Source organism: Ornithorhynchus anatinus, chromosome 2 (genome assembly GCF_004115215.2).
Source record: "Ornithorhynchus anatinus isolate Pmale09 chromosome 2, mOrnAna1.pri.v4, whole genome shotgun sequence".
Classification (NCBI taxonomy): domain Eukaryota; kingdom Metazoa; phylum Chordata; class Mammalia; order Monotremata; family Ornithorhynchidae; genus Ornithorhynchus; species Ornithorhynchus anatinus.
The window spans coordinates 104,523,175-104,536,142 of record NC_041729.1 but is presented as its reverse complement, the minus strand read 5'-3'; the positions used below and the strand labels follow the sequence as shown (position 1 = coordinate 104,536,142).

The 12,968-nt window shown below is 47.6% G+C and overlaps 2 protein-coding genes across 2 annotated transcripts in view; one reads left to right on the top strand and one right to left on the bottom strand.

Annotated features, from left to right (window-relative positions):
• SLC35F1 (solute carrier family 35 member F1) overlaps nucleotides 1-12,968 on the top strand; it is a 163,767-nt gene that overhangs the window by 82,179 nt on the left and 68,620 nt on the right. The gene's annotated exons all lie outside the window — the stretch shown is intronic.
• LOC100079407 (7,8-dihydro-8-oxoguanine triphosphatase-like) lies at nucleotides 6,040-8,355 on the bottom strand. Its single transcript, XM_039911087.1, has 2 exons — nucleotides 8,263-8,355; nucleotides 6,040-6,531 (listed from the first exon to the last, which is right to left on the bottom strand). Exons 1-2 carry the CDS (start codon nucleotides 8,353-8,355, stop codon nucleotides 6,040-6,042), a joined length of 585 nt encoding a protein of 194 aa, XP_039767021.1.

Below are 12,968 nucleotides of genomic sequence, written 5' to 3'. Positions count from 1 at the left end.
ACTGTGTCCAACCCAATGTGTTTGTAGCCACTCCAGCACTTAGTACAGTCCCCAGTACATAGTAAGTGCTTAATGAATACCGTGATTATTATTTTACTGCTTACAGTGTTTGATGATGAGGCAATGCGGTCCAGGAACGAATCCATTCCCCACACTCAACTCAACCCAGTTCACCTGGGGCCAATGCTTCTGCCTTGCCAAAGGAAAAAGATGCATGGCTTCATGGTCCTTGGAGTCAGAAGGACCTGGGTTCTAATCCAGAATCCAGCACATGTCTGCTGTGTGACTTTGGGCAAGTCACTTAACTTCTCTGGTCCTCATTTATCTCATTGGTAAAATGGGGGATTAAGAGTGTGAGCCCATGTGGGTCAGGGACTCTGTCCAACTTGTTTAACTTGCATCTCCCCAGCATTTGGAACAGTGTTTGGCACAGAGTAAAGTGCTTAACAAATACCAAAATGATTATTCTTATCATTAGATGGATTCCCTCATTCCTGAGTTGACCCCTGAGGTGGTGAGACCCAGCCCCCATCTGAGCTGAAGGGTGAAGGGGTTGGTCTCTGCACAGCAAGGCGAGAAAGGCAGGAATTCCTCCCTGGGCACGTGTCTCTCCAAAGCGCCATAAGGCGACCTTCAATCCACAATAAAGCATCAAACTCTGACAGGCTGGGTGGACTGACTCTTGGGAACATTTTCAAAGCAAATATAACACAGAACAGTTCAGAACCATGTTACAGTGTGCAGTGGTCATTAACTAGTTTTCCGGAAGGAAGCAAGAATAATATTGGGTAAATAATCAGAGCAGTCAAATGTTCTCACAGATGTCTTTAGAAGCCAGGGTTCCAGAATAAGCTTGTTATGGGCAGGGGATGTGTCTATCAACTCTGCTGTACTCTCCCGAGTGCTCTGCACTTAGTAAATGCTCAATAAATACCGCTGAATGATTGATTCCTTAGAATTGAATCTGAAGGTCTGCTTTTTATCCACAGATGAATGTTCAAGTATGTTCTTATCAAATGCCCTGTGGCAAGAGAGTGTTGCCCAGGGGGAGAAAGGAAGAGGAGGAGGTGAGCACGGGCTCAGACTGACTCTGGGGAAGGGTCTGAGTTGCTCCCTCAGGAGCCAGGAGTTGCAGCCCCTCTCCAGTCCTGACCTAGGTGGATGGGTGAGGGGAGTTTTCTCCCTGCATTAGCCAAACCCCAATTCTCTGGTGCTGAAGTTTCTGATAGTTTTTGCTTTTTGCTACCCATTCGACTTGGCTCAATCACCGCCTGTAGTCTTGCTGTCGATCTAGTGGAAAAAGTACGGTACTGAGCATCAGGAGACCTGGGTTTGAGGCTTGGTTCATCCCACTGGGCTCAGGCCATCAGTAGTGAAGGTTTCTGACCAAAGAATCACCTAGATCCTTCCATGGGGTGGACAGACTCAGCAGGCATTCTGAAAAATAGCTGGCAAACTGTAGTAAGTGCTTGGGAAAGTACAGCACAACAAGAAACAGTGACATTCCCTGCCCACAACAAGTTTACAGTCTGGGGGGTGGAGTCATCAATACAAATAAATAAAATTACAAAATATGTACATAAGTGCTGTGGGGCTGGGAGGGGGAAGAGCAAAGGGAGTGAGTCAGGAAGACACAGAAGGGAGTGGGAGATTAACCGGGAACGTGACTGACAGGGATGAGAGAGTAGCACTGAAAAAACCACTAGCCCTACGATCAATTCCTCCCTGCGGGTTCTTGGGCCTGAAGGGTCAAGGCAGGGACTCATCCAGCATTCTTAATGGGACAGTCCATCCCTCATTATCACTGACTCCCATTTCCTCTATTTCCTGCAGAGATGGGCCTCTAGGGTGCAAGGGATTCGGGGAAAGGTAGCGGGGATTCTCAAGGCTTGCGATTTGCTCCTACATCTGGGCAGCCATGCACACACAGACCTGTGCCTGTGCTTATGCAGTGGCTTGTTCTGAGTCAGAGTTGGGCCATGGAAGTTGGGCCAGTCCTTTTCCCTGGCTTAATCAGTGTTCCCAGAGGGAGAGAGAAACATAAGCATCTCTCTGTCCATCTCCCTCTCCCCCTCCCACTGTTTCCTTCTCTTTCTCTCTCTCCATGTCTCCCTCTGCTTCTCTCCCACTCTTTCTCTCTCTGTCTCCCTCTCTCTTTCTCTCTCTATCTCCCTCTCTCTTTTTCTCTGACTCTCTTTCTCCCTCTCTCTGTCTTCCTTTCCTTCTCTCTCTGACTCTGTCTCCCTCTCTCTCTCTCTCTGTATTCCTCTCCTCTCTCTCATGCCCATTCTGTCTCCATCTCTCTCTGACTCCCTCTCTCCTTCTCTTTCTGTCTTTCTCTCCCTCTCCCTCTCGGTTTTCCTCTCCCTCTCTCATCTGACTTCCTCCCCCCTCTCTCTCTGTCATTGTTGTGGTTGATGTTTCTGGGAAATGGGTGAGCAATTACATCACAGCCTACCTTGTTCCACAGCAGCAGCGTCCCCCTCCCTGGCCAGGAGCAGCAGATAACTTGTAATTTGGTACCTCAGGCCCAAGTGCTGACAGCTCTGTGGCTACCAGGGAAGCCAGAAGGGCTACTGGCCAGATTTGGAATGTTTCAAAGCAAAGTGCTGAAACATTTATTTATTTATTTCTATTGTTCTTGTCTGTCTGTCTCCCCCGATTAGACTGTAAGCCCGTCAAAGGTCAGGGACTGTCTCTATCTTTTACCGATTTGTACATTCCAAGTGCTTAGTACAGTGCTCTGCACATAGTAAGCACTCAATAAATACTATTGAATGAATGAATGAACCTGACCAACTCATGACTCTACAGGGTAATCAATCAATCAGTCATTTGAATTTATTAAGCGATTATCATGTGCAGAGCACTGAACTAAGCTTTGGGAGAGTGCAATATCACTGAGTTGGAAGACACTGTAAGCCCACAGCGAGCTTACAGTTTAGAGGGGGAGACCGACATTAATATAAATAAACAAATTAATTACAGACATGTACTTAAATGCTGTAGGGCTGAGGGAGGGGTAAATAATGGGTGCAAATCTACATGCAAGGGTGATGCAGAAGGGAGTGGGAAAAGAAGAAATAAGGGCTTAGTTGGCGAAGGTCTCTTGGAGCAGTTTTTTAAAAAAAATAAGGCTTTGAAGGTGGGGAGCTGTGATCATCTGTCGGATACAAAGAGAGAGGGAATTCCAGGACAGAGGCAGGATGTGGGCGAGGGGTTGGCAGCGAGATAGACGAGATTGAGGTACAGTGAGTGGGCTGGCATTAGAGAAGCGAAGAGTGCAGACTAGATTGTAGTAGGAAATCAAGGAGGTAAGGAAGGAGCGGGCCAGGGGTTGAGTGCTTTAAAGCCTATGATAAGGAGTTTCTTTTGGATGAGGGGTGGATGGGCAATCCCTGGAGGTTCTTGAGGAGTGGGGAAACATGGACTGAACAGTTCCATAGAAAAATGATCTGGACAGCAGAGTGAAATATGGACTTAAGTGGGGAGAGACGGGAGGCGGGGGGCGGTGGTCAACAAGGAGACTGGATGCAATAATCAAGGCACATAGAGTAAGTGCTTGGACTAACGTGGCAGCGGTTTGGATGAGAGAAAGGAAGGATTTCAGTGATGTCGTGAAGGTCGAACCGATAGGATTTGGTGACAGATGGAATATATGAATATGCAAATATGTGGATAAGCTAAGTCTGGGCTTAACATGCTGGGTCACTTGAGGGAAAGTTAGCGATAGAGAGGGGATAGTTTAGGTGTTGGGTGACCCTCCCCTCAGCAGGAGGGTGACCAGCACACTGTTCCTCCAAGCGGCTGAGTGTCGCTGTCAGAGTCAGAGTCTTGGGCCTGTTGGACTGAGGGTGTCACTCATGGGCCTGTGAACTGAGATTTCCAACCTGCACAGACAAGTTTTCATCTTGCCTTGAGAAGCCACTTTTTAATTTTCCTCCCAAGATAAACTCCTCACCCAGAGGAAGAGTAGACAGAAAGAAAGCATTCCAAATTAAAATATTCTTACTAGGAACAAGCTACACTTCCATGTTCTTGAGGGTGTACAGACATGTGATGTTACAGTATTTATAGCCACCCATCTGCCTGGCAGAGCCAGCAAGAACTGGCCTCAGGCACTGTTTTCCCTTGAGCAGGCTGGTCCAGCTATGGGCACCAAGATATTTCCTTCCCCACCCTACTTCTAGAGGGTCGGTCCTAGGAATCAGAAGGATCTGGGTTCTAATCCTGCCTCCTCCACTTTGCTGTGTGACCTTGGGCAAGTCACTTCACTTCTCTGTGCTTCAATTACCTCATCTGTAAAATGGGAATTAAGACTGTGAGCCCAAAGTGAAGGAAGCTCACATAAACAAAGAGCCAGCTTCCCTTCCTCCTCCTCCCTTTCTGGGTTTTAGCATCCGTGGAACCCAGGCAGCAGCCAGGGGTTATGAATGTATAGTTATGGGGGCTGCAATTGACCTCACCTGATCAGCTCCAATAGCCTCAGGATCCGAAGACCACCCCTTGCCACGTTTTGGACCTAGCCTTCCACCTCATCACTGTGACCTTTGATGGTCAAGTCCACTCCCCACCAGCTGCACCAGGCGCCTCCCGGAAGTTCTCTCGGTCAAGCGGGCTCTGGATGATGCCACTTCCCTGACCCATCCCCAGCACTCCCAGTTGACGGAGGAGGGGAAGGCTCAGAGTTCACTTGAGGCTGACCCCAAACCAGGACTCACAGGATTTGGGAGTGTGGGGTGGATGGAAGTTGAGGAGGGAGAGAAGATTGGGTCAACAGAGCTAGGCCAGAAGCATCTCATGAACGCAGAAACTGACAGCAAAGCCCCATGGGGGAGGAGCCCTGTAACTGCATGGAATATTTTTACAGAATTAAGATGCAGAACTATTTCTGTCTGGAAAAGAATCGCTTTCCCCCCTAAACTTCTGAGTAGTGATAGAGGCAGCCGAATTTTCACCTGGCACAAACTTGCAGAGTTTGTCTCTGCGACAGACAGATGTCTGTTTTCCCAGCTCCCCTGGGACAGAGGGGAGGCATGGCAGGGTAGTCAGTTGGAGTCCTTCCTTCCTTTCTGTTTGGACTGTAATGCTCTGGAATCCTTACTCTTCTGTGCTTCAAACTGTAAACGTTGATTTCATTATCATCGTCGACAACATCATCATCAGATGCAGCGTGGCAGAGTGGCAGATTGCAGGTCTGGGTGTGGGAGGACTCAGGTTTGAGTCCCAACTCTGTTGTCAACTTGATGTGTGACCCTGGGCAAGTCACTTAACTTTTCAGAATCTCAGTTACCTCATCTACAAATGGGGACAACAACATCTGCCTTTCCTGCTTTGCAGGGTTGTTGTGGGACAAAAATGATTTAATGTGAGAGTATCTTGGGAAGAAAAATGGTATAGAAAACTAAGATATCATCAGTGCTCTGAACCCAGTAAACACTCCATAAATACCATTGATTGATTGATCATTGTTATCATTATTAATTATTATTATTATGGTGCCTGTTATATAGCACTTCCTACATTCCAAGTACTGTTCTAAGCGCTGGGGTAAATACAAGGTAATCAGATTGTCCCATGTAGGTCTCTCAGTCTTAATCCCCATTTTACAGATGAGATAATTGAGGTCCAGAGAAGTGGAGTGCCTTGCCCAAGGTCACACAGCAGACACGTGGTGGAGCGGGGATTAGAACCAAGGTCCTTCTGACTCCCAGGCCCATGCTTTATCCTCTAAGCCATGCTGCTTCTCTTATCAATAGCATTTATTGAGTGGTTACTATGTGCAGAGCACTGTACTAAGCACTTGGAATGTACAAATCGGTAACAGATACAGACAGTCCCTGCCCTTTGATGGGCTTACAGTCTAATCGGGGGAGATGGACAGACAAGAACAATAGCAAAGTTATGTTGGAAAAGCTAAAAGAGTCATTGGCTAAAATAGGAACAGCTGGGCCAGCAGTTTGAAATCCTTACTAGCCTGTTCCCTGAGCTAGGGGTTGGGTGAGTCCAGTGGTAAAAGAGAAAGGTGTTTAACTTCCCTTAGACTGATTCCACTTCATTCAGGGTGTAGTCCAGGATGACATCGTGCCCTTGAAACTTAAAATATCCCGGGAACTTCTTCTTTTGGAGCAGTAGTGGAAACCAGTAGATGTCATCTGGCCACATTTCATTGAAAAGCACCTGATCCAGTTTGAACCACTGAGGACGCATTTCGTCACTCTCAGTTGGATTTCCATGGAAACTATCTGTGCGGAAGACATGGGCATCCATTAGCTCAGAGTCGCCAAGGAATTCAAATGTGATGTGACCTATCTTCTGTAAGGTGTCCACTGTCAGCCCACTCTCCTCCAGTAATTCCCTCTTGGCTTCTTCCTCGATGGTCTCCCCATCTTGCACCTTTCCCCCAAAGCCATTCCATCGCCCGGCTCTGAAGCCACGTTTTTTATATCCAAAGACAACTTCCTGTCGTTTCACAACCAGGACCAAGGTGAAGAGCCTGACAAGAAGATGTTCCTCCTCCTCTTCCTCCTCCTTATCATCATCATCATCATCATCATCATCATCATATCAACAGAAGCAACTGGGGCAGAGCACTGTACTAGGCCCCTACTGAGTGCTGAGCTCTGTACTAAGTGCTCAGGGTGCATCCAGAGGGTAGAAAGTGCACTATTGTACCAGTCCTTGAGGAGTGCACCGTCCTGGGGGAGATAGCTCAGTTACTCCAGTCCATTTGGTGATCAGATACTGAGTTTGCAGAACTGCCACTCGCCAGCCAGTTGAATCACAGTCTCACCTTTTTCAGTCTCACCTGTTTCACTAGTCAGGTAGGAAAACCATAGATTTTTGTTGGAACTTCAAGTGCCAGAAGTGAGAATAATTCCATTTTTAAAAACACCCGTGCAGTTAAAATGGAAGGATTTTACATATACAGAGAGCTTATCTCTAAACAGAAGAGACAACTTTAATTTGACTTTGCCCTTCAAAAGGATTTTTTTCTTTCTCTAATGGAGATAGAATTTGAAAAGTCAAGGCAGCCTGATCTATTTTTTGTGGTGTTTGTTAAGTGCTGACTATTTGCGAGACACTTTACTAAGAGCTGAGGTAGATACAAGCTCATCAGGTTGGACACAGTTCATATTCCATGTGGTGCTCACAGTCTTAATCCAGCAGCGTGGCTCAGTGGAAAGAGCACGGGCTTGGGAGTCAGAGGTCATGAGTTCGAATCCCGGTTCTGCCACTTGTCAGCTGTGTGACTGTGGGCAAGTCACTTAACTTCTCTGTGCTTCAGTTACCTCATCTGTAAAAATGGGGATTAATTGTGAGCCTCACATGGGACAACCTGATTACCCTGTATCTACCCCAGCGCTTAGAACAGTGCTCGGCACATAGTAAGCGCTTAACAAATACCAACATTATTATTATTATTGTGTAGATGAGGTAACTGAGGCACAGAGAAGTTAACTGACTTGCCCAAGACCACACAGAAGACAAGTGGCAGAGTCAGGATCAGAACCTAGGTCCTCTGTCTCCCAGGCCCATGCTCTGTCCACTAACCGTATGGCTTCTCACGCTGGTCTAATGGAATAGTGTGGATCTGGGAGTCAGAGAACTTGGGTTCTAGTTCCAGTTCTGCCCCTGGGCTCCTGGGTGACCTCAGGCAGGTCATTCAACCTCTATAGCCAATGTTTCCTAATGTGTAAAATAGAAGGAATCACATTTGCCTCTTCCAAAGGCTGTTGGGAGGGTTGAATGAGATGAGAGAGGTAGAAATCCTTTGGGAACATAAACAATCACTCTATACATCTAATGTGTTATTACTTTGCTGGGTCCTCTTGTTCAGAGTTTGGAATATCCTCTGAGCCTTTTTGTAAAAATGGTATTTATCGTGTGTCTGGGGTAGATACAAGATGATCAGGTAGGACACGGTCCCCGTTCCACAGGGGAGACAGAATCCTATGAGTAGGGTGTGCAGGCACAGAGAAGCAGAGAAATTGAGTGACTTGCCCAGGGTCACACAGCAGGATGTGGCAGAGTTGGGATTAGAACCCAGGTCCTCTGACTCCCAGGCCCGTGTCTGGTCCACTAGGGCCACTCTGGACTCACTGGTTAGGCAGGAGAATCCTTGCCTCTGTTGCTCAAGGATACTGATTTGGCCATCCACATCTAGGCTTGGGAAGTGGCTGAAATGTCTTGGGTGAGAGGAAATCCAGGGTGATCAGTGTGGTCAGTGTGGGTTTCTCTAGGGCCCCCAGATATCCTGACCAGTCTCTGGGAATCCTCCCCAACCAGAGAGTGGGTCATGGATCTCCTCTCACTTGGCAGGTATGTTCCTTTCCAGCCTCCATCCCCCACCATTGTGGTATCAGGTACCACAAGGGTTTCAATAATAATTGTGGTGTTTGTTAAGTGATTAACAAAGTGTGCCATGCACTGTAATAATAATGTTGGTATTTGTTAAGCGCTTACTATGTGCAGAGCACTGTTCTAAGCACTGGGGTAGATACAGAGAGTAATCAGGTTGTCCCACATGAGGCTCACAGTTAATCCCCATTTTACAGAGGAGGTAACTGAGGCACAGAGAAGTTAAATGACCTGCCCACAGTCACACAGCTGACAAGTGGCAGAGCCGGGATTCGAACCCATGACCTCTGACTCTGAAGCCCAGGCTCCTTCCACTGAGCCACACTGCTTCCTCAGCCATGCTGCTTCCCCAGCCACTAAGTCCTGGGGCAGATGCAAGATCCTCAGGTTGGACCCAGTCCTGTTCCACAAGGGGTTCACAGTGTAAGTAGGAGGGACAACAGCTATTGAATCCCTATTTTACAGATGAGGAAACAGAGGTACAGAGAATAACAATAATAATCATTATGGTATTTGTTAAGGGCTTATTATTATTGCATTTGGTAAGCACTTACTATGTCCCAGGCACTGTTCTAAACCCTGGGGTGGGTACAAGCAAATTGGGTTAGACACAGTCCCTATCCTACATGGGGTTCACAGTCTCAATCCCCATTTTACGGATGAGGGAACTGAGGCACAGAGAAGAGACGTGACTTACCCAAGGTCACACACAGACAAGTGGAAGAGCTGGGAATTGCTACCCATGACCTTCTGATTCCCAGGCCCGCCACACTGCTTCTCATACGTTAAGTGACTTTCCCAAAGTCATGCAGCAGTCAGTCAATCAAATTTATTGAGCGCTTACTGTGTGTAGAGCACTGCCCTAAGCACTTGGGAGAGCACAATATAACAATAAACAGACCATTCTCTGCCCACAACGAGCTTACAGTCTAGAGGGAATTTACAGAAGCTGCGTGGCAAAGCTTGGTTTGACTACCAGGATGGTGCCTTTTCCACTAGGCCAAGCTGCTTCTCAGTAGCTCCGGCCCCCTCCCCCGTGTCTGGCACACAGCGTGGCCCCGGCCAACCCTTCCCCATGGGCCTCTCCCTTCACTGGCCTGTGCCTCCAAGCAGAGAGCCTTTAACGATCCCAGATGATCAGCCACTGTTCCCCAAACAGCTTCTAATTCTGGGCAGAGAGGGTCAGCATTTAATGGAATCTAATATGACCGATTTGCTACCCTTGTTCTCTACGCCTCTTCCTCCACGGCATTAGGGATGTGCAAGGAACTAATCGAGTCTGACAAGCTTCTTTGCTTTCCCGGACTGGGGCAGCGGCCTCTCACCGAAGAGCCTCATTGCCTGTTAGATTTTGAAAACGACTGATTAAGCAACACGCCCTGTGGAAGGAGCATCTCTCGATACTTCCGCACCCCAAGGATTTCAGTCAGTGGCATTTATTGAGCATTTACCATGTGCAGACCAGTGTGCTAAGAGCTTGGAAGAGTGCAACGGAGTTGGTGGATACGTTCTCTGCCCTCAACGAAGTAGAGAGGGAGACCAATGGTCACAGATCCAAGTGCATAGATGACGTAGAAGGGAAAGGGAGCCAGGGAAAAGAAGGCTTAATCAGGGAAGACATCTCGGAAAAAAGGTGGTTTTAATAATGCTTTGAAGTTGGAAAGGGTGGAGGTCTGGCATATATGGAGAGGGAGGGAGCTCCAGGCTAGATGGAGGATGTGAGAAAGGGGTTGAAAGCTAGCACTAGAGGATTGAAGAGTGTGGGCTGGGCTGTGAGAGCATTTCACCCTATCTAGCTCCCTTCCCTGGCCCCCACCTATTCCTGATGGAGCCATGTGCCCCTGCTGGTTTAATTCCCCTCCAACTCTCTCTTTCACCTCCTGCAAAGGGACTTTCCTTTCCCTTGTTCTACTGACTCCCCAGATTCCCCATTGACCCTCCTTTCAAATAGACAAGCCCCACTTGGGCCAAAAGCCCTCCGTTACTTTCCAGTCTTGCTTTCCCTTTCATTCCCTTACCTGTCCAAGCATCCTTTGGTCTTTGGGGCTAGCTTTTTTTTTCTCCTTGCCCCCTCTAGCATAAGGCTCTGTCTGGGTCTCACTTTTCTCCCAGCTCTACTGTCATTCTGTCAGGAAGCTCAACTACTCCATGACTTGAACTCTCACCACAGTATAAATGATTCTGAGATCTATCCCCCACTCCAGCCCTTATCTTTCGTCTATCTAAAACCTTCAATTTCCTCTTGCCTCTGGTTCATCTTAATAAGGACGACCCGCCAGCATATGAAACTCAATATAACAAAAACTGAACTTCTCATCTTTCTTCCTCCATGAGAAGCAGCTTTGCCTAGTGAACAAATACCATTAAAAGAAAAGAAACTCTTCCACCTAACTTTCCCATCTCAATCAACAATAATGCCACCTTCCCTTCAGTCTGTAAGCTCACTGTGGGCAGGGAATGTGTCTGTTATATTGTTATATCGTACTCTCCCAAAAGCTTAATATAGTACTCTGCCCACAGTAGGTGCTCAATAAATATGACTCACTGACTTCCCTCAAAACTTGTGACCCTCTTTTACACTTCTCTTTTCTCTCTCACATTCAGCCTGTTAGTAACGATGATGGATGATGATAATAATAATCATATTTGTTAAGTGCTCATATGCCAAGCCAGGGTTTGTTTGAAGGCAGGTTTTGCTTTCCAAACACTGGGTCCCGTACAGGGAAGAGTCCGCGTAACCTGTTTGGACTCAATTCCACTTCCTCCTCACCCACTGCCCGTGATCCTTATCCCACATGGATATTTGGGCTATGTGGATGAACCCTAAGGGATTAACACTGCTTTGGGGGCAGTCAGATGAGTGGGAAACTAACCGAGGACACTGGAAAAATCCTTGCCTGGTGGCTGAAGGACCTGACCTGGCACAACTCCCACGGTGACTCCAGTCCCCTCCCCCAGCGGCTGGGTACGAGCCAGGCCTGAGGAACAGGTGGAAGATGCTGCCGGCCCCCTTCCTGTCCTACATGTTCTGCTCATTAGTGAGGCGGGGAACCCCATAATGAACATCACAGATTGCACCGGCCCTAGAGCAGCAGAATGACACAGTCACTAATTAAAAGCAGAAAATGGAATTCAGCAGCTCTGCTCTGCACTGGTGCTGCTGCTTTGAGGAGAGTCGGGAACAGGTGCTGAGAGCTCTCTGGGCCAAGTAATAATAATAATAATAACGGTACTTGTTAAGCACTTACTATGTGCCAAGCACTGTTCTAAGCGCTGAGGTAGATACAAGGGCTTCCAACCACCTGTCCGGCTATCAACCTGTTCCAGCAGGGGCGTGTCCTGTAGACTCCTACTACGACCCAGCCCGCACAGTTTGCTCCTCTAATGCCAACCTTCTCACTGTGCCTCTATCTTGTATCTCTCACTGCCGACCTCTCGTCCGCATCCTGCCTCTGGCCTGAAATGCCCTCCTTTTTCATATCAGACAGATAATTACTCTCCCCTTCTTCAAAGCCTTTTAAAAGACCCGTCTCCTCCAAGAGACCTTCCCTGACTAAACCCTATTTCCCTTTTCTTCCACTCCCTCCTGCTTCACCTTGACTTGCTCCCTTTATTCAACCTCCCTCCCAGTACCACAGCACTTATGTACATATCTGTAATTATTTATATTAATATCTCTTTTTCCCTCCAGCCTGTAAACTCACTGTGGGCAGGAAATGTGTCTGTTATATTGCTATATTTGTACTCTCCCAACTACTTAGTGCTCTGCACACAGTAAGTGCTCAATAAATACAATCGACTGTCTGACTGACTGGACTCCTTGACGACAGGGGCCACATCTTTCACTTCTAGTACCTGCTCCAAAGCGGCCAGGATAGTGCTCTGTAAACAACGCCTTGCTCACAGTAAGGCTCTAATTCAGTACCTTCTGTCCAGTAAGCATCCATTACAGTACACTGTACCCAGTAGATAGGACATTTCTCGGCAATAATAGGTTCCAGGGTGCCACTTGTCATTTTGCAGGGAAAAATTGGGGATTGGGAATGGGGTTGGAGGTGGGGTGGATTGAGCATGGGGCTCTGAGGGATGGGGAGGAAATGACTGGGAGAAAGAGGAGCTGGAGGGGACAAGGAGCTGTGCGGCTTGGTGTCAAGAGCACAGTTTTCAGTGTCCTCTGAGTCAGACGGCCAGGGTTCTAATCCTGGCTTTCCCACTGTGTGGCCTTGGCAAGTAATTTACCTTCTCTGTGCCTCAGGTTCCTCAAATGAGAAGTTGGGGATTAAATACATGTTCTCCCTCCTATTTAGACTGTGAGCTCAATGTGGGACAAGTCCGTGTCCGGACTGATTATACAGTGTCTACCCCAGTGCTTTGTATGGTGTTTGGCACAGGTACAGCATTTAACAAATGCCACTATAATTATTATCATTTAGAGGAAAGGGAAGAAATGGGAGAGGGAGCAAAAGAAAAGCAGCGTGGCCTAATAAATAGGGCCCAAGACTGGAGGTCAAAAGGAGCTGGGTTCTAATCACTACCCATCAGTCGATTCCCGTCTCACAAGCCCAAAACCTTGGTGTCATCCTTGACTCTGCTCTCTCATTCAACCC